We start from the raw sequence: 21,153 nt of genomic DNA on the forward strand, positions 1-21,153 counted from the left end.
GCTTGAGTAGCAGGAATAAAAATGAGGGGGATAATGTGAAAAGCAGCCAAAGGCACCTATAAGTAAAGTGCAGGACAACATGAAGCACTGGCAACAAACCTATATGTGTCTGAACCCATTAAATAGCAGGACTGTCTATGAGCAGAGATGATTGTCTTGGCATGCAGTGTCTGAAACTATTAACAATTGGTCCTAGGCAGTAATAAAAGTCACCTGGAAAAACTCTTTGGGTCTGACATCACCAAGCCCAATTTGTAAGGCTTTGATTTAAAACAGGAAAAAGAATACATAATTGGAAGAATGTAAAGAAAAACATAGTTTCCAAATCTCACTACTGATATGAGATTTACCTTCTAATAGTCAATCATTTATTTTCTGACAATTTAATTTTTATCAATCTTTACCTCTAGGGTTTTCCATATCACAAACATTTTGAACATTCCAGAAGACAGTGACCAATACCACCATAACTATGAATAACTGGGGGCAGGCAGAATAACATTTTAATGAACACATTTTTGTAATATTTCATTTTATAGAAAATTTGTATTGGCAAGGGAAAAAAATGCACGTGAATCTGAATATGGGTAAGACTTTGGTTGAGAATGCAGTAGACTGAAAATATATTTTTTCCTTTTCAAACTGTTTACCGTTGCAATTGTACCTGTCAATAGTCAAAATGAGTAGGCTTTTAAGGTTTTAAAAGTCATTTTCATTTCCTATAGAGGGAAAAATGCATAATTACTGATTATCAGCCACAGAATTCATGCAAGTACTTTAAGAAATTATAGACATGACAACTAAAATTGTTTAAAAGATGGTAAAATAGGACTGTAGTGAGCTACTTGAGGTGATGGAAGAGGAAAAAATGATGTGAGAATAGATCTTATTATGGTATTTGTTAAGAGCTTATTATGTGTCAAGACTGTTCTAGGCCCTGGGGTAGATAAAAGTTACTCAAGTTGGACACAGTCCCTCTCCCTCAGTGGGCTCACAATCTAAGGATTAAGGATTAGGGCCTGTTTGGCAGGAGGAAGTGAAGGGTTGAGATAAATGCTTTTAAGAACAGGAAGGGTTGTTGTGGAAAAGATGTTAATCAGTAGTTTTCAAGGCTCACTGGGCAGGAACGTTTATACAAAGGAAAGAACTTCTTGACTACCAGGGTGAGAAAATGCTGGAATGAAGACCAAGGGGGTTGTGGAATCTCAATCTGTGGGCAGGGATCACATCTACCAGCTCTGTTGTATTGTATTTTCCCAACCACTCTGCACACAGTTAGCACTCAAAAGTCATTGACTGATTGATTGACTGATTATAGGAAAGCATCAACTATCTTTCATGCCATTCACCTGCCTAAAACAAGATTAACACCCTTCACTCCTGACTCTATAGCAATAATTTGTCTTAATTTGAACTGCTAAATAATCTCTAGATCTCAATGAAAGATATTCATCTCCCCAGTCCACCCAAAATGGTGTTAGCTGTTTTAGGCTAAACTATATGTAATAGTAATAACTGATGCATTTACTATATGCTAAATAATCCCCATCCCATTTGGGGGGCACCATCTTTTTAATCCCCATTTCACAGATTAGGTCCAGAGAGGTGAAGAGACTTGCCTAAAATCAAACAGGCTGGTGGTCAAGCTGGGATTTGAACTGGGCTCAAACTCTCAGTCTTGTGCCCTTTCCAATAGGTCACACTGGGGCAAATGCAGGACCAAAAGAGATAGATACAGAAAAGATCTCTAAAGCCTTTACTGGTTTTTAGTTCATGTAATTAGATGAGGTCTCTCTTACCTCAATTCTACTTACAGGCAGTTCTGCTATAATGTCACAGTGCATGTTTCCGTACACATTTTGGATAAAATGCTATTGAGGAATTATGGAATGCTGTTCCAACAGTGTGTTTTTGTATCAGTATAATACGTTGCAGAGCTGCAAGAATATTACAACACAAGTTTTCACAAATCCTAAATTCTTCCAGGACCAAACCCCCCAAAATATTGACAGTATCATGCATGCTGGGATATTTCAATGGTTATTAAATGGGAAGAATAAACTTGTTATGGTCTTACATTACCAGAAGGTAACAAAGACCTTGAGAACCACCAAATTATTTACACAGTTAACTCTCAGTTACTTAGGACTAATGGTATTATAGTTTTTCTCCCTCCTGCTGCCCATTTCACTGCTCATTACTCCTTCTCCAGCACGGAGGACAGGAAAGAGGAAGGAGGTGAAATGCAAATCAATCAACTGAGCAGCTTGTTAGCTGCTCTGGTAAAAGGCTTGGTAGTGAAGGAGGTTGGAACTATTGGCCATGATGAGGTGTTGGGAGAATCTGTGGAATTCATTTATCGATGCCCCTCATTATCCCAGTAATGGAAAGTTGATCATATACATCTCATGTATAAATTCAGTGAAATTTACAAAGTGTGCAAAGGTATGTAATTATACTTTGGATTATAGATGATTAGTAGAGTAACAATTTAAAATAATGCTGTTCATTGGCAGATTCCATTATATGTTCCTAAAATTCTTATACAACATTTAAATAAGTTGTTACCGGTTTTGGTAATGGTGGAGTGACATCTCATGACAGTCATGTTCTACTTCCTATACCTTGAGTCTATTTTAGATCACTGGAATTTTTCATATTTGGCCATCGATTAGGATGTATTAAATGCACTCTTTCAATGTAAGAACATCTACCTCCTTCATTTACTATGAAATGAACTATGGTTTTTATTTACTATGGTGTTGTTAAATCTGTTTATGTGATGTTCAATTTACTTTGACTAGTCAGGCTGGCATGCTTTGTGACAAAATGTAAAACAGCTCATTTATCCAGTGATATCTTACTAATTCTCTGGCCTTCTACTCTTGAGATTTTGCTCCTTTTAGACTCTTCTTTGGTTCTTGGTTTCCCCTCATACTTTTAGCCTAGACTAAACATTGCCAAATAGGCAGGAATGGATGTGTATCAAAGAAAATACACACCAACAGCTTCACTTGAAATTGGAAAACACTCAGAAAACAAGACAGGGAACAAGGGAGGGGGAGATGGTGAAAAAATGTCCTAAGTGCAAGGCCAGAGTTACAGGCTTGGGACTCAGCACTCTAATGAGTTTCTCTCTGATCCTATGGCTTTCCCACAGGCTTTTCACTCCAAATGTTGGGAACATATGAAAAACCTTGGTGTTTGAGAATTTATCAAAGTCCCCATCCATATGAGGAAGGGGCTAATTTTTATTTCACATTCTAAAAGGAAGAACAAAAGAAACAAGCAGGGCTAACGGGGTGTTGTGCGTTACAAGGAAAGATATGTTGCATTCAAATAAATGGTACAAATTGTGCACAGTCAACAGTCAGAAGCAAAACCAGGGCCATTTACTAAATTATACTGACAATGTTCAAGCCACTCATCTCAACCTAGTAATTGTGATTATATACAATAGGTGTTTACTATTATTTAAGAAAAATCATATTATGACAATTCTTTAAGCCTCACAATGCATATTATCTCTGAAATACAAAAGGCCACTGTAAAACAATACAGTACATGTCAAAGAGTTGTTTTAACTCCTTCCGTTTTTTTTTAGGCCTTTAGTAAACACTTTATAAGTCACCAAATATCATTCCTCATTAGCTAATATACCCTTCTTGCCTACCCAAATCATTACCAGAACAAGGGAGAGAAATGTATTACGACAGTATTTGAAAGATAGGCAGAAAATGTTACATCTGCAGAGAAATAGAAGAGGGGCCTAGGGAAATCCTTTTAAATGTCAATAGGATTTGTACTCTTCCCGATTCCTCCCTGAGAAAATTACTCTTCAAAACTTTGCTGGGATTTCAATTTTCCTTAGAAGTTGGACTGTAATTGACAATTATTCAGGCTCCTTGAGATTTTGATTATTCTTCCTTTTTATGTGAAAATGTCACTTTACTGAAACCCAAATTTATGTTTATCTTTGCTTCGGCTAACAAAAGTCCACAGGGTTAACCCAAGCCTCAATCTGACACACACCTTACACAGTTTTCTCTAAACTCCAAAATAAGTAGTACCTTTCATCCTGAGGATTCCCCAAGCATTAAAGAAACTCTGTCCCTGCATGTATGAACCTGCACTTTAAAAACACATTTTAAATGAACTCTTCCCAATAAATCAGTTGCTTTAGGAATAAGAGATTGTGGGGAGATTGGCATGTTTTTTAGGCTGTTAAACTCTACTCCAATGTATTAACTATAACTCTAATGGCCAGAAAGAATTACTACACAATGCCCTCTCCTTCCAGACTCCTTTATTCACTAGAAGACTCTGACCAACAGAAAGAAGCAGTCAGGTAATGGGCCCTGTCACTGTGCGTTTGTATAATCACTCCACTCACCACCAAACTGAAGAGTAGAGTGAAGTCTTAAGAATTTAGCTCTACCCACTGTGCAAACACTACAATAATGATATTCCAGGGGAATGAGCCCTCACCCACCAAAGGAGATAATTAGCAGAACGGGCCCTTAACTAGCCTATCAACACAACAAAATTAAATAAAGCAATTAATGAAAACAAGAAAAGCTGTTCAAAAATGGAAATTCCCTCTTTTGCTGATGATTCTTGCACTCTGTGTTTACTATTGCAGTCATACCACGACGATCTCAAACGAATGTGCCTGAATCTCATTACCATCCAGTCCAGATCATTGTTACTGAGCATTAGCTGATCTCCTCAAGAGGAAGTACAAAACCGGACACAGTATTCTTGCAGGTGAGTGTCCTTCCTCTTGGGAACAGCAAACTACGTGGTCTTCGCTTGAGGGGACTGATCAGCGTCCCTGTGGTGCCTTCGATTACGCTTTTTCTTCATCTCCTGCATATGCTTCCATTTGGCTCCACCTTTGTTCCTCTGCCGCCGCTTCTCCCGATGCCACATTTGCTCACAGTACTGGTCGAGGCTGAAATTGGGGCTGCTGAGGATCTGGATATAGTCTTTGTATCTCAGTCGCGATTCAGCCAGCAGATCCCGGGCCTGCCCTCCCTCCCGTTCCGTCCTCTGCGGGTTTTCCATCTGGTCATTCTCGATGACGTTCAGGGTCAGCTTCACAAGGGTGTGGATGAAAGTGTGTTCCTGGGCCTTGCAGGAGTAGAGCCCAGAGTCCCGTTTCTGCAGACTGCGGATCAGCAGACCATACTCGGTTTTGATGACCCTTTCGTCAGGTTTCAGCTGTAGCATTGGTAAACGGAGATTGTAAATTAAAAGCAGAAAATGGTGCAAGCGTCTGCAAAATGTTATGAGCTGATACTTCAATAAACCTGCAAGCTCTCTCCCTCCCCTCTTTGTCATCGCCCACCATACTTTGTCTTCTCAAAAAAGGAAGCCTTGTAGGCGGCCTCCACATTTGCATTCTATTAAGTCTAATTGAGCCTGCGGAATACAGTAGTTTGTCTCCAAATCTCCTGATAACATGGAAAAAAACCCATTAAAATTAATGAAGGAAAAACCACAAACTCTCTTCCAGGCCTGGCCTTTGATTAATTGATTCAGTAAACAAGTCCTGATGCCAGACTAGTATCTGAAATAGAAAGTTTGACTGTGAAATCAATAATCATTGTCTGTCTAAATAGGACTGAGCTTAAGTGAAAGTCTGTCTGCCTAAAATGGGCCAACTATTTTGCACTGGAACACAAACTCTAGCAAGGTATCTTTCATCCTTTAAGTGATCAAAACAGCATGTGGGGGTGCTGACTTGTTAGATGTCATGTGGAATTGAAAAGACAAAGCCCAGTACCAGCTTTTTGGAAATTTGGAGTCTAAAAGTGGAAGACGAGATCTTCAGATGGAAGGCTAGCCACAATCTGAGCAGAATATCTCTCCTTTGTATGCTTTAATATACAAAAGAGGGTGCATATATAAATCCAACCACACAAGTATACTTATCTGCTCAGTGAAGAGTGAAAAGTCCTATATGTGACAAATTAGGGGATGGTCTTTTGTATAATTAGTGCTTTTTTGGATTGCTGAATTTGTCTTTCTCTTGGTATAGTTCTAATTTTTAAATGTGTTTATTGATGCAGCTATTCGTCCCAATCAGTTTGAATTATTGATGATCATATCCTTCTTGTTCCTCTTCCTCCCACTAGTAAATACTTTCCATCTGTCCTTCTCCATTAGATTGTAAGCAGGGATGTGTGTCTTGCTTCTGTCGTACTCTCCCAACAGCTTAGTACGGTGTTTGGCACTTATTACATATTATTGATAGATTTCTCACTTTTACTTTTCAGATTGTTAGATACAGGTCTGCAAAAGTTTTATTTTCTGGCATTGAAAATATTAAGAAATCCCCATTATTAAAATGTTTCTCAATTTCAGTTACTCCTATTACTTCCAGCTAACAAAGAGTGAGAGAACTCAGGAGCTCTGCATAATCATAAAGGGAAAGTTGCATAAATGGGGATTAAGTTTTAGGAATGATTAGGATTAATTAGGAATAATTATTAAGCATAATTAGGAATAGAATCTCTCAGTCCAGGCAATGGAGTAATTAGCTGAGCTCTGGCCAATCTCCTGAAGCTGTTGTTAGAGAGAGGACAATTGGCTAGTCATTTAAGGAGGCTTCTTGTTGGTTGCCTTAGACTGGAGCTCGCTGCAACTTCTTTGGAGGAGTAGATTCAGATGGCCCTTGTGTTTTGTCCCTCTATTCTTTCACAAGGAAGAATATGAACTGTAAAATTCTTACAGCGGAGGTGAGTGGCTTAATGGAAAGAGCCCGGGCTTGGGAGTCAGAGATCATGGGTTCTAATTTCGGCTCCGCCATCGATCAGCTTTGTGACTTTGGGCAAGCCACTTGAGTTCTCTGTGCCTCAGTTACCTCATCTGTAAAATGGGGATTAAGACTGTGAGCCCCACATGGGACAACCTGATTACCTTGTATCTCCCCCAGTGCTTAGAACAGTGCTTGGCACTAGTAAGCACTGAACAAATGCCATCATTATTATTATTATTATTTTTATTGAGAGAAGCATCATGGCCCAGTGAGTAGAGCCCAGGCTTGGGAGTCAGAGGTCATGGGTTCTAATCGTGGATCTGCCACTTGTCAGCTGGGTGACTTTGGGCAAGTCACTTAACTTCTCTGGGCCTCAGTTACCTCACCTGTAAAATGGGGATTAAAAGTGTAAGCCCCACGTGGGAAAACCTGACTACCTTGTACCTCCTCAGTGCTTAGAACAGTGCCTGGCACATAGTAAGCACTTAACAAATGCCTTCATTATTGTTATTATTATTCCCCTGCTGGGTGTGGGCTTTTCCCAAAGTAGTTTAGTTAGCCTTTGTAATTGGGTAGGAGGCTGGAGTGAGGAGGAAAGAGGAGACAGCATTCTAGGATTCCTGGTATTTGAGTTTTCAAGTTAATAGAGTAACAAGAAACATAGATTTTACTCTCCATATAATGATGAGTACGGGAATGTGTTAAGACAATGTCATCACTACATTATAGTAGCAGTAATGATATTTATTGAGCAAATGAAGAGTCAATCAAGATCCCTATCAAAGGGGCTTAAACTTTAATGGGGAAGACAGACAAAAAGAAATGGAGGAATTCAGAATTCATAAGTGTTTAGGATGGGGATAAGTACTGTAAGTGCTCAGGGTGGTTGTTGGGTTGATAAGACTTGATATATGGGAATTATTCAGGGAAGCACTGTTGGACAAGGTGGGATTTTAGGAGGGTATAGCCTTGGGAGATAGTGACCCTACCTATGTGGTAAATGTATAGGGGACCACTGGTATCTTTACTGGATAATGATAGATCCTCAACCTGGTGGAAAGAATGAACCTATATTTTTAAAAGTGGGTGGCTCCCATTTAATGCCAAACAGTGTTGTGTGGCTAAGTCTAAATGGAAAAAAAGAATTCTGGGAAAATGTCCAATCAACATCTGACTCTCAAACTAACCTCAGAAGATTAAAATCAGAGAGGCAAAAAGATGGCTAAATTAAATTTATTCATAGTGGGTTGATAATATTCTGCTTTATGTGAAAAATTTGTTGGAAATTCCCTCCGGTTCATGAAGAAGCCAAAAAGAAGGAAGAACTCCACCCGCCCAGTTAACTAAGATATGTATATGCAGTTGACCCTGAAATTGAGAAGCAGCATGTCTCAGGAGGAGGAGTACAGGACTTGGGGGTCAGAAGACCTGGGTTCTAATCCTGCTCCTCCACTTGCCTGCTGTGTGACATTGGACAAGCACTTAACTTCTCTGTTCCTCAGTTTTCCTCATCAATAAAATGGGATATCTGTTTTCCTTTCCACCCCCTTAGGCTGGGAGCCTAATGTGGAACAGGGATGCTATCTCACCTGATTATACTGTATCTACCACAGCACGCAGAACGATACTTGGCACATAATAAGTGCTTAACAAATACCATTATTAATTATTAGTTGTATTGGTGCTACTATATCGCCAACTAATGCTGGTGGCATAAACTGGATTCTGGAGGGGCAAGGACTACCTCAACTCTGACTTCATCACTGATGAGTTTTTGACCCACGTTCTTCCCTTTGTCCTTTCTGTGAATAGGCAAAGTGCACGTCACCTCACAGGCGTGAGGTGGGACTCCTTTCACGTATTCTTTCCCAATGTTCTGACATTCTCAAGGAGCCAGTTAGGTTTTCAAACTGAATTGTCCAACTGAGTCTTCATTTAGGCAGTCCATGGAGGAGTCTCATATTCTTAGAGCTGACTTGAATTTGGACCATTCTTGAAAGTACTGATGGACAACTGAAAGAGAGCAAAGGATCTAATTCCACATTGAAAGGGCCAAAAAATGGGTTTTCCTTGGATGGTCTTAGTTTCCAGGACTTGAAGCAAGGATTATGTGGAAAAACTAAAGCACTCCTGGCATGCGTTTAGTTGTGGGATTAAAGATGTTCTTTGAAGATGAAAATGCCAAGGGTTTTAGCAGTTCTGTAAGTTATTGACCAATTCCTTAGGACAATAGCTCTGTGGTCATTATTTCAGAAGCTTCCTCAAGAATTGGGCCAGTTGAACAGGAATAGTGCAGTAAGGTAACACTGAATTTGCTTTTGCTTTCCATGCTGAAGGTCCGTATCAATGTTTTACTTAAATTTCACTTGCTGATATACAGTGTTTTGTGATAATTCTGTTTCTCTGCCTTCCCTGTTCATTTTTATTCCCTGATCAAATAAATTATGACACCAATTTCCCAGATACTGAGCAACACTTCACTGTTGTTTTATTTTTCTCCTCTATCCTCTTTGTTCCTGTTTAAGATGGTTTACTGAAGAATTTAGTTCTTTTCCTGTCCTTTCTCCATACATTTGGTTCTAAAACTTCAGAAACACCTGGCATTTCATTACTTGGTACTAGATCTTCCCCTTTTCACTTAAACATCTGATGTGGTTATTGGCTCTTGCCCCACAGATGCAAAACTTACTTTAATACACTTGAAACATTCTGGATTTTTGGAGGTCTATTACATATTAGTTTCTGTATGTTAAATGTAGTTTTAGTCTTTCCATAAATTTCAAGTATATGAATTTCTATGCCCTGGTAGCATCTAAGAAGATGTATTTCAAGGTGACAGGCTAGATCACTGTACAATTTCATCAGTTTACAGGACAGGTGATATGAGAGTCCCAGGATGTAAGCAGTTGATTAACATTTGCCTATTTGACATTCTTGTGCCAACCAATGATTTAATTCCGTATTGAAATAAGGTTCTTCATTCACGTGGCATCAGCCCAGTGAAATGTCAGTGCAGTCAATTTAGAAAATGTAACTCCTCTGCAAAGAGTGTAATCTCTGACCGCTGATTTAAACTCATGGAATTTTCTGCACTTTGGAAGTGATAAGCAAAAATTGCTGAGTGCTATGAATCTCAACCATGCGAAGGGGGAATCCATTTGCCTAATGTGAATGCGAATAACATGATGAATTTAGCAATATTACTTGTAGCCTTTCAATGAAAAGTAAATTAGTAACAGTTCTACTAGAACAACACAGAAAAAGGTTCATGAAATTGACTCTACAACCTTCAAAAAAGCAGTGGCTTTTGTCTGCAGTTAACTGCTGCCTTACAAGCTCTTTCTTCGCAAGTCCATCTAACCAATCAGTTAATCAATCAGTGGTATTTATCAAGTGCTTACTGTGTGTAGAGCACTGTACAACTGTAAAACATACCACCTGCCTGGAAACAGAGTAGCTTGAAAGGTAATCCCCATCCTTTTGCAGCACACGAAAAACTATAAGAAAAATTTGGATTAAATAGAAGAAAGAGCGCAGAGCGCATGCCTGCAGCTTGTGTGACACAGGTTAAAATCGTGTGTCTTTGAAAATGAAACCAATACATAAATACAGACTACAGCAATTTAAGCTTAGCTATTACTAATATAATAAAAACTGGGAAAATGAAGAGATTTGTAAAACCTTTTAAAAATAAGAACAGTTGTTAAAAAACTTGAATGATAAGAAATTGAAGTTGCATTTATGAAAAAGGAACTGTTATGACAAAAGGTAAAACCTGGGTGAAGGGCTTCAGCCCTTGTAAGAGGATACGTTTTTGTGCATTGCACACTTTTTAAAAGAAATCATTAGTGCTTGGCAGCAGAGATTTTGCTGCAGCTAACTCATCCATATTTGTTTGAAGTACACACTCTCTCTCTCTCCCCCCCCCCCCCCCCCCCCCCCCGCCCCCAACCAAAGCTTAGGAACTGGTGACTAACTTGCCAGTTACTGGTATAAACATCATCAATTGCGTAAACAGCATCAAACAGCAAATCACCAGTTAGCTGACTCGTGACCTTTGGTGCCGCCCCAAACTGTGCAACATCTCTGGAAGGAAATGTTCTCCCACTGGCAACAGAACGACCTGGTGACAGCTTCTGAGCTGCAGGAGATCATGTCCTCTCCCCCGCTCCACACCCCAGGCCTTCTGAGTGGAAGTGAGATTCCCGAACTGTGACCTTACTGGGGAGAAGCGGCAAGGCCACCTGCTGGGACAAATGCTTCCAATCTAGTGTGGATTTTGCCCTTTCCCTCCCCTCAGGAAATGGGACTGCACATCATAGATGATGTGTGACTGCTGATGCTTGGAGTGATGTTAAAATGATCTGCTGCAAATTGACAGCCAGTGGATTTTATGTATAGGATCATATGGCTGCAGTTCCAGCTGCAGTGAGTTATTCATGAAGCATGGTATTGTTGTCGCAGTAAACTGTTCTTTTAAGAGTTACATTAATGCACAGGGTTATCAGGGAAATAAAATATGAGATGTTAGAATGGAATATAAATATGAAAATATTTCTCCATTTATATTTGCATAGTTAACTGGAAAACATAAGTCATGAATTGGATCCAAAAATCGCTACACCCAAATTAAAGAAATGGTCCATGATATAATAACTTATCCTGTGATGTGCTATATGGTCTATACTTCTCTGTTTTGGTTGCAGAAATAACAGTACCATCCCTTCCTGTACAGATCTTCACATATGGTTGTTTCCCCTACATGTAATTTACTTTGTTGTCTTTTTCAACTGCCAGTCATAGGCTTTCAGGGTAGAGATTGTGCCTACTTTATTATACTCTTCAAAGCACTTATGACACCCATTATCTCCATAGAGAAAGTACTCAATAAATACACTGATTAGTTAATGCCAACTTGCTTTTTGTGTATTTCAATTTTTCCAAAGCACTTTCACATCAATTATCATACTTTATAATAATAATTTTTGTAAGTGCTTACTATGGACCAAGCACTGTTCTAAGTGCTGGGGTTAGATGCAAGCTAATCAGGTTGGGCACCATCCCTGTCCCACAAGGGGCTCACAGTCTATATTCCCATTTTACAGAGGAGGTAACTGACACAGAGAAGTGAAGTGTTTTGCCCAAGGTGACACAGTAGATAAGTGGGAGAGCTGGGATTAGAACCCAGCTCCTTCTGATTGCCAGGCCCATGCTCTATCCACTGCTTCTGTCCTCACAACATTTCTATTTTAGGCAAAGCCTGACACCTAGACTTGCCCAAGGTCACACAGCAGGCTGGTGGCAAAGGTGGGAGCAGACGCTAGCTCTCCCAACTGCTAATTCCATTCTCTTTCTAATAAATCCACACTGTGATTATGCTGAGAGATTATCAGTCATAATGGCGATAGCATATTAGGACTCCAAACCAAACTGAACGATTATCGCTCTGTAGTACTGATTATTCTTCTCTGTGGTTGTGAGACTTAAACCCTCTTTTTGATAACAGATACCATATTAAAAAAAGGTAAGTGCTACTATGTGCCAGGTACTGTACTAAATGCTGAGGTAGATACAAGCTAATCAGGTTGGACTCAGACCATGTCCCACAGGGGACTCACAGTCTTAATCCATGTTTTACAGATGAGGTAACAGGCACAGAGAAGTGAAGAGACTTGCCCAAGGTCACAGCATATAAGTAGTAGAACTGGAATTAACACTCAGAGCCTCTAACTTTGAGACCCTTGCTCTTTCCACTAGGCTACACTGCTTCTCCAGATACTTCATGTGATTCCTTGAAAAGTTTCATTAGTGTCACAGACCATTCACAATATAAATTCAACACAGCTTGGTAAGTGAGATTTGTAAGCATAATGGATGAAAGTAGGCTACCCAAACAGCTGCTCTATAGTGAGGTGAAAATGGGCAACCAGAAACAATTTGGGTGGCAGAGTAATCATTTTAAGGAAACAGTAAAACAAAGCTTCAGATGAGATTCAGTGTCTGCAGTAGAAAAACCAGAATCATGCACTTTAATTAAGAGAGGAGTGGCTATCTTTGAGACCAGAATTTGAGAGAATCATGAGACAGAGGCAAAAACAACAAACTGCAAACAATTGCCACAGTAAGTTGCCACAAACAATATAAATTACAGTATAACAGAAGACAGTCTTTGTGTGTCTATGGTAAAGTCAGGAATGGATACCCCACATTGGTTTTTTTCAGCCACACATGCATCTATTAGTGAATTTCATTGTAAGTGGGTCTTTTGGATACAAAGGATAATCATGTTTATGTAAACACACTGCATTTGAGACCTACCATATCAAACCACCTGTATATAGCAGGTCCTTTCTAGTAATTGCATTTGTTATGCTCTTACTGTGTGTCAAGCACTGTTCTGAGTGCTGGGGTAGATACAGACTAATCTGGTTGGATTCAGTCCCTGTTCCCCATGGGGCTCACAGTCTTAATTCTCATTTTACAGATGAGGAAACTGAGGCACAGACAAGTTAAGGGACTTGCCTAGATCATATAGTAGACAAGTGGCAGAGCTGGGATGAGAACCCAGGTCCTTCTGACTCACTGCACTAGGCCATGCTGCTTCCCTAACCACTAAGTCAGAATTAATCACCTGGTACTTGCCCCTTCCTGTACAATTGGGAGCAGAAAGGGGCAACAGCTAACACCAAGAATGGAGGACTAAAATGACATTTATAGGAATTCAGAACTTAATCAGCAATAGCTCATTTCATTAAAGACAACCATTAGCTATGTAAAGTAAATAAGGCAATAGTTGTCCAGAGGAGCTTGTTCTGCCACCTTCCAGAGAAAGCCTGCTTCTGGCATCAATACCACTGTTTGAAAAGCACAGCCTGACAGCAATGTGTTTCATCCAAGCCACTGTTGCCATGTACTTAAAGGGGAACTCCATGACTAAGGGAAGTGAAACACTCTGGAAGAATTAAGCCAATTCCAATGGAATGTTAGGCAGCTGAAATTATCCTCTTACTATTAATATATTGGGGTGTTACTCTTTATAAACAGTAAGATACACTCTATACATTGACAGACTGGAGCTCGTAATTTCTAAATTACCATTTCTTTAAATCAATTCTATTTAAGGATTCTATTTCTTTAAATCAATTTCTGCCACAAGATGTCCTATAGGGAGGGAGGGAGAGGGAGAGGGAGAGAGAGAGGGGGAGGGAGAGAGAGAGGGGGAGGGAGAGAGAGAGGGAGAGAGAGAGAGAGAGAGAGAGAGAGAGAGAGAGAGCCTTTGATTTCCACTAGTAATATCAACTTACTTGCCAAGTAAATGTTCTCAAATATTCTGTGGGAGACGGTCAAGGGCTCAGTTGGATTTCTGGATTAAAAATAGTCTATATTCATATTTCATCCTTAATTGACTAATTAGGATCTGTGAATTTAATTTAATTGGCGCACGTATGAGTGACTACTGAATAACCTTTAATAACTTCAGTTGGCAGAGTTCAAATGGCTTTAAACTAGAGCTCTAAGAATCCTCACAGGATTTCCACTGTGTACATGCGTGGCAAGTATTTGACTAGAAAATATGAACCACAGACCCATTGAGTGTTACGGGAAATGCTCATTTTACTTTTGCCTTTTGTATTTTTTTTAATCAATCCAATGACTTCTGACAAGGCCTGCTGAAGAGATGACAGCTGCAAAATTCAGGAACCACTTGGTGAATCTGCTCCCCCCTAGATTGTGAGCTCATTGTGGGCAGGGAATTGTGTCCATTATATTGTCAGACTGTACTCTCCCGAGCGCTTAGACAGTGCTCTGCATACAGTAAGTGCTCAATAAATATGATTGATTGAAGCTGCAAATTTCTTCCTATAATTTTAAGATTCTCCAATTCCCTCAGTAGATATAATTTGGTCACTATAAGGGTCAACTCTTATGAGTGCTACTTCCGGCCATAACAGAGATCATCAAGCCACAAGAAATGATTAAGTTGGAAATGTTTCCTGTATCAATCTTACCTTTAGATTTGTCTCCTTTCAAATCATTCGATCGAAATAATGAACTGAGCCTGTTCCAACTTCAGAGCCGTTATTGATTTTTTTTTGGTCTATCATACGGTGGCCTTTTCTTTTGCCAGAAGTTGACAGGAGAATACCAGGTCATGCTAAAAGTAAAATATCACCTACACCCATGGCTGAGGTCTTAAGGATTGAGCCATATTTCAGTTTGGTAATGTTTTCTCCAGAGAGGAGACTCCTTGATGATTATAACTTACCTCTTCCCGATGTTCCTCTCCAGACCGCTGAATGTACCACTTAATAGATGCTTGCTGGGACTTAGGAATACATTCCAGAAAAGTCGAATTAAATTCAATGCCAAAAATCACCTTTTCATCAGCAGTTTCATGACTAATACCTAGAAAGCAAACATGGTACAGGAGATTAACCTTGACCTGAATTTTAAAGCGATGGGAACATAGACTGATTTGGAACAGATGCCAGGAGGGAAGGAATTATAACATAATATTATGAAAGAGAAAGGAGTTTCACATTCAGCGTAATATCTGAAATGCAGGGCCTAAAGGGAAGAGTCAAATGCTTGCTAAAGGGCTGGCTTGAACAACTCTGGACATTTACTACGTACTTTTCCTTTAGTATCAAATCCTTCCAATCTTAAAATGAGACACATTCAAGATCAAAGCAGTTGGTGCACCTACAAATTGGGATCTTCTTGGAAACACGGAACCCAGCTGAAACTTGGTTAAACTTTAACACTGTCCTTAAAATAGAAAAAAATCTACACAATGCCAGCAGCCTGTCAGCTTTAGTCAGTGCTGAGAGTAAAACTGATCTGATATTCAGTGGAAAGGGAAGAGGGTTTATTGTCAAGTTGTTCAAGTTATTTAAATAATGGTGAAAGAATACCATTTAAAATAGAGAGAAGGATAGCAACTATCCTCTCTCATTCAACTTTAATCTCGAGGCAAGAATGGCTGTATTCTAATTTTTACAATGGGAGATATGCCACAGTACCTAACTCTAACTTTTCATATCAGAAAGAGAGGGCAAGGTTAGGCAGTTCAAAGGCTTTTAGCCTCACATTCATTTGCTTTGAAGCAGTTAATAAGAGGCTCTGGGAGTCGTGTATGAGACACCTTATTCCCTTAAATCACATGCGCCATCTGCAATTCATCCCACAGGCTGGGTCCCATGTGTAACTGCAGACCTAGGGCTCAAACCTGATCAAATAAATGATTTCTGGATGGACAGTCTGCCCTTAAAGTATAAACCCACATTTAAAAGCCATTTTATAGATGTCATAATTCTGAAAACTGAGCCACTTATTATCTAAGACAAAAACCCAACAATTCCAAATGTTGGCATTTAAATAATGTAAATACTAGACCTCAAGTCCATAAAAATATCAGTATATCTTTGTATTGGCATAAGTATCAAGCAGAAGCTCCTTCTTCCAGCACAGGTTAGAAGAACCAGTCGTAAATTAATCCTATCCTAGACATAAAAATGCAAGCTCTCCACATGAAGCCTGGGGACATTTCAGGAGAATAGCTGCTTACACTCAGCAGTTTTCACAATTTATGAAATGTATTCCGTTTCCCAGAATGATCACTGTTCCCACTCTAAAGAAAAGAGAGTTTGATTTTCAAAGTGGGGGGAAAGGGGTGAGGGGTGGGAGGTGTATTTTAGGTGTTGTGAGAAGCATGGGGATTTCAAAAATGATGGGGGCATCCCCTTATTTTCAAATTGCCTGCAGGTTTAAAGAAAGTCAGGGAAGGCTGCCTAAGAGGTAGAAGGTAATCTTGATTCTGGATCTTACTTTGTTATATGTAAGACCTTTATTTTATTGTATGAAATAACTGCTAGTAATTCTACAAGTTATATATTATATTTAACTTTTTTTCTGTGGTAAAATAATTGATAAATGATGGCTATCCATTTCCTTCTACACCAAGTGAAAACTTGTGACCACTGATTTTAAGTCTTAAGTCTTCACCCTCCCCATTCATTACTGCCACCTGGCACTAACTCTTGGCATGATTTTTGTTTTGGCTTTAAATTCAAATGATATAAATGTGGCAGTGCTTATAAACACTCTTTGATGGTGAACCATATGATCCAATTTTTTAACTAAAGGAAAAGCAATACAATTAAATTCCATATATTGACCAGGTGGTAGATGGGCTGTTTTTTTTGTTGTTTGTAGGTTTTTGGGTTGTTTTTTTTTTGTGTGTGTGTGTGTGCACTTAGTTTGAAACTGTGCATTCTGAAAGCTCAATACTTAGAATATTAGGTGCAGTATTTGGATGGGGATAATCTTACTCTCTCGTGAATGAGTGGTTATTTCTAGAAATTAGAGCTAGCCAAAAGTAATCACCAAAAAAAATGACAAATCACAGACTACAAATGAATATTCACAATCACAAAGAAAACGAAGATAGAACTGGAAAATTTGGGACAAGTTCCAGAACAGGATCATAGTTTCACATGGCAGAACAGCTTATACATAAAGATAATAAAAACGATAATTCCCTTTCTCAATTCAAAGTAGGAAAGTGCTATGAAATTGAACAAGGTTTCAATTCTGTGGATTGTAAACTCCTTGAGACAGGGATGGTGTCTACCAATTTCACTGTATTGTATTCTCTGATTCACTTAGTACAGTGATCTGCTCGTAGTAAGTGCTCAATGACTATCATTCATTGATTAAAGTTTATCATGTTATGAGCAGACAACCCTCATTTGTTGAATGAGCTTGACAAATTTGAATTTTCCAGTTCACATAGAAATTGTTGTATACTCTCCCAAGTGCTTAATAGAGTGCTCTGCACATAGTATTGCTCAAAAAATTGACTGATTGATTAAATAGGGGCACAATGTGATAGGGAATTTGTCCACCAACTTGGTTATATTGTACTTTTCCAAGTACAGTGCCCTGCACATAGTAAGTTCTCAATGAATACAATTGATTGACAGTTGATAACCACTTCGGTTTTAGACAAATTAAAAAATACTGTTACTCCCACAGAGAATATTCCACATTTTAGACAGTCCTCTCAATCTCCCTTTTATTCTCTTTCCCCTCATCCATTGAAGCAGTGTGGTGTAATGGATAGAGCAAATACCTGGGAATCAGAAGGACCTGGGTTTTAACCCCAGCTCCACTACTCATCTGCTGTGTGACCTTGAATAAGTCACTTAGCTTCTCTGTGTCTCAGTTACCTCATCTGCAAAATAGGGATTAAAAAACTCTGAGCCCAATGTGGGAATGGCTGTGTCCAACTTGAACAGCTTGTATCATTTCCATCATTTTTTGCAGTGCCTGGCCCATAGTAACTGCTTGACAAATACCCTAAAAATATTTTTGACCTTTTCCTCTCATATTTTCCTTTCCTGTAGTTTTGAGACCCAGAAGAAAATGACATAAACAATAGGCTTTAATCTGAATGAGGAACAAGCATATTCATTTGGTACTTACTGTCTCCTATATCCCAGCATTGTGTGATTGGGTCTCCGTATTTTACATCTTGCCGCCTTGCTCGCCTATGAAAAGTGAATAAAAATGTTGGCCATTTAACAAATGTTTGATTGAAATCGGTACCTAGAGAATTGCCAAATGTAGAGAACTAGACTGATAAGTAAATATAATTCTATCCACTAGACTGTAAGCTTCTGGGGGGCAAGGATAGTGTACCAACTGAATTCTCTCTCACATGTGCCTCGTACAGTGCTCTGCACACAGTAAGCACTCACTGAATGATCTCCAGCTGCTAATAAAAACCAACTTCCATTTCTAAGATTTCATTTTTCTTTTTTATGGTCAGTGGGAAAGAGCATCATGTTGAAGAATTCTGTTTAAGTGCCCATCTTTGCTCCAGGAAATGGAGCAGTAGTGTCAGGAAAAGGTAAGTTAAGGTGGTAGCCAAGAGCAGCCATAAATACAAGCATCCTAGTGATTTCCCCTCACACTTATGTATATATATATATATATATATATATATATATTTACTCAGCATGGCTCAATGGAAAGAGCACGGGCTTTGGAATCAGAGGTCATGGGTTCAAATCCCAGCTGCGCCAATTGTCAGCTGTGTGACTTTGGGCAAGTCACTTCACTTCTCTGTGCCTCAGTTACCTCATCTGTAAAATGGGGATTAAGACTGTGAGCCCCCCATGGGTCAACCTGATCACCTTGTAACCTCCCCAGCGTTTATAACAGTGCTTTGCACATAGTAAGCGCTTAATAAATGCCATCATCATTATTATTATTACTCAATTATGTGTTATTTTATTACTCTGTTAATGATTTTATGTCTCTCTTCCCCATTAAAGTACAAGCTCCTTGTGGTGAGGGTATGTTTAAACTGCTTTCTCTGTACCTCTCTCTGGGGAGGGAATGTGTCTACCAACTCTATTGTACTCTCCCAAGTACTTAAAACAGTGTTCTGCACACAGTAAGTGCTCCATAAATACCATTGATTTATTCATCTCCATAGGCTTAGTACAGTGCATTACATCCTGTGAACACTCAAATACTACTACTACTACTCTGCTACTCATAGAGAAGAGTTTCTTTTAGCCTCTGTATGGAGGGCTGATGGTGGAGTGACTATGTTCAGTTGTTGTATACCTTCTTTAGCTGTCTCTACTTAACTCTGTTCAATATGTGTCTGTCCGGAAAAATTTATGTTATGTATATGTCTTTCTGTGTGAATGTGTGGGTATGGAAGGCTTTCTGTAAGTATGTGTGGGTCTCTATAAGTTTGGTCGTCCTTGTGAGATTGCAAGTGGTGTCAGTGAATTGTATTTATTGAGAGCTTACTGTGTACACAGCATTGTACTAAGTGTTTTGTAGAGTACAAGGTAACAATGAACAGACACATTCCCTTTCCGCAACAAGCTTACAGTCTGGGAGGAGTGGGGTGTGTGTGTGTGTTTGTGTGTCTTTCTTTCTCTCCTAGAGGATGTGTGTGTGTGTCTCTCTCCTAGAGGATGTGTATATAGATGCCTGGGTGAGAGGGAGCCTTTTGAGGATGTGTGTGGATATTGAATGTGATGTGCGCCTGCACAAGTGTTTGTGCCCATGTCTTTATGAGTGAGAAGCATGTGTTGAAGTATTTTGTACAGGAAGACTACATTTTCTGAATACTTTAGTCTTGTTCAAATATCCTATTTATTCCTTTTTTTGTATTTCCTGTTTCATTTTAAGATAAATCTCTGTGCCAATATTTAAGAATCACTCCATTTGAACATGAATATTTGATTCATGAGAGATTTGGGCTTTAAAAGGTCCTCTATTGGATTTTATTTAATTTTCTGGCTGCCATTTATTTCCTCTGGACTTCTCTGCTTGGAATCAACCCCATAATAGATACCCCTGGATTTAAGAGCTTCTTCTTCCTTGTCTCAGGAGACAAAGAGCAGTCTATGTTTACCTAAAAACATAGAAGATTTTGCTTCCACATTTGCTCAGCTGCCAGTAAACCATTTCAGATTACTGAACGGGAATGAGGAACCTTAGGCAAGAGCATGGAACTTGCCGCAGGGCAGTGCTGACCCTAGGACAACCTTCTTCAGGTTCATAAATCTCACACATAATTTTTCCTGGGGAAGATATGATCTTAGGTCAAAAAAAAATCAGAAAAGCATGCTACATGCTTTGAGAGGTCCCTCAAAATGGAAAAAAACAAATCAAATAATCAGAGTCAGGTCTTTATGTGGAAAAAGTACCAGACAGAGTCGGGGTCTAATCCAGGCTGTGCCATTGGCTGTTTGTTGTGTGATTTTAGCAGGTCACTTCAGCATTCTGGGTTTCAGTTTCTTCATCGGCAGAATGAAGATAGTTACACACCCTAACTCTTGGTCTGAGAGGTCCTTGTGGGACAGAAACTGTATCCGTGGGGTCATAATGTATCTTACTGCAGCCCTTAGCACAATGTTTGGCAAATAATAAGTGATTAACAACACTATTATCAATACTGCTATTACTTCTACAACAAGGAAAAGAGCATTTTTCATCTTTAGCTCTGCTGCCACCCAGTGGGCCTTTACAAATCTTCATTACCCAATTCCATTCTAGGTCCCCACTGGTGATGGGCTCCCAGCACTGGATGGCTGGGTTCTTGTCCTTCAACCACGTGCACCACCACGTTGAGAGGGGGGTAAATATAACAGTTAACATCTGTGAGTGTTGCCATATTTGAAATATTTTAAGTGGAGCTGGAACAGGTCCATTTCCATCCAGATGGTCTGGAGAATTGGGTCAAGGGTTCCATCCAGATTCTCTAGATAATTGCAGCACTTTTCTCAATGTTGGAATTGTACCTCACATCAAAAGGAAAGTGACAAGCCTCTAAACAATCATCTTGGAGACTAGGTTGA

At 39.3% G+C, this 21,153-nt stretch overlaps 1 protein-coding gene across 2 annotated transcripts in view; it reads right to left on the minus strand.

Annotated features, from left to right (window-relative positions):
• Positions 1 to 928: 928 nt before the first annotated feature.
• Positions 929 to 21,153, minus strand: part of SEMA3D (semaphorin 3D) — a 178,885-nt gene continuing 158,660 nt past the window's right edge. For both annotated transcript variants that reach the window (XM_038741265.1, XM_038741266.1), the window contains 3 exons: positions 18,251 to 18,315; positions 15,030 to 15,169; positions 929 to 5,223 (listed from right to left, as the gene is read on the minus strand). In XM_038741265.1, coding sequence (XP_038597193.1) covers positions 4,798 to 5,223; positions 15,030 to 15,169; positions 18,251 to 18,315 — 631 coding nt within the window. In that variant the 3' untranslated portion in view covers positions 929 to 4,797. The remainder of the gene's footprint in view (positions 5,224 to 15,029; positions 15,170 to 18,250; positions 18,316 to 21,153) is intronic.

The sequence above is a fragment of the Tachyglossus aculeatus genome, assembly GCF_015852505.1.
Source record: "Tachyglossus aculeatus isolate mTacAcu1 chromosome 12 unlocalized genomic scaffold, mTacAcu1.pri SUPER_6_unloc_1, whole genome shotgun sequence".
Lineage (NCBI taxonomy): Eukaryota > Metazoa > Chordata > Mammalia > Monotremata > Tachyglossidae > Tachyglossus > Tachyglossus aculeatus.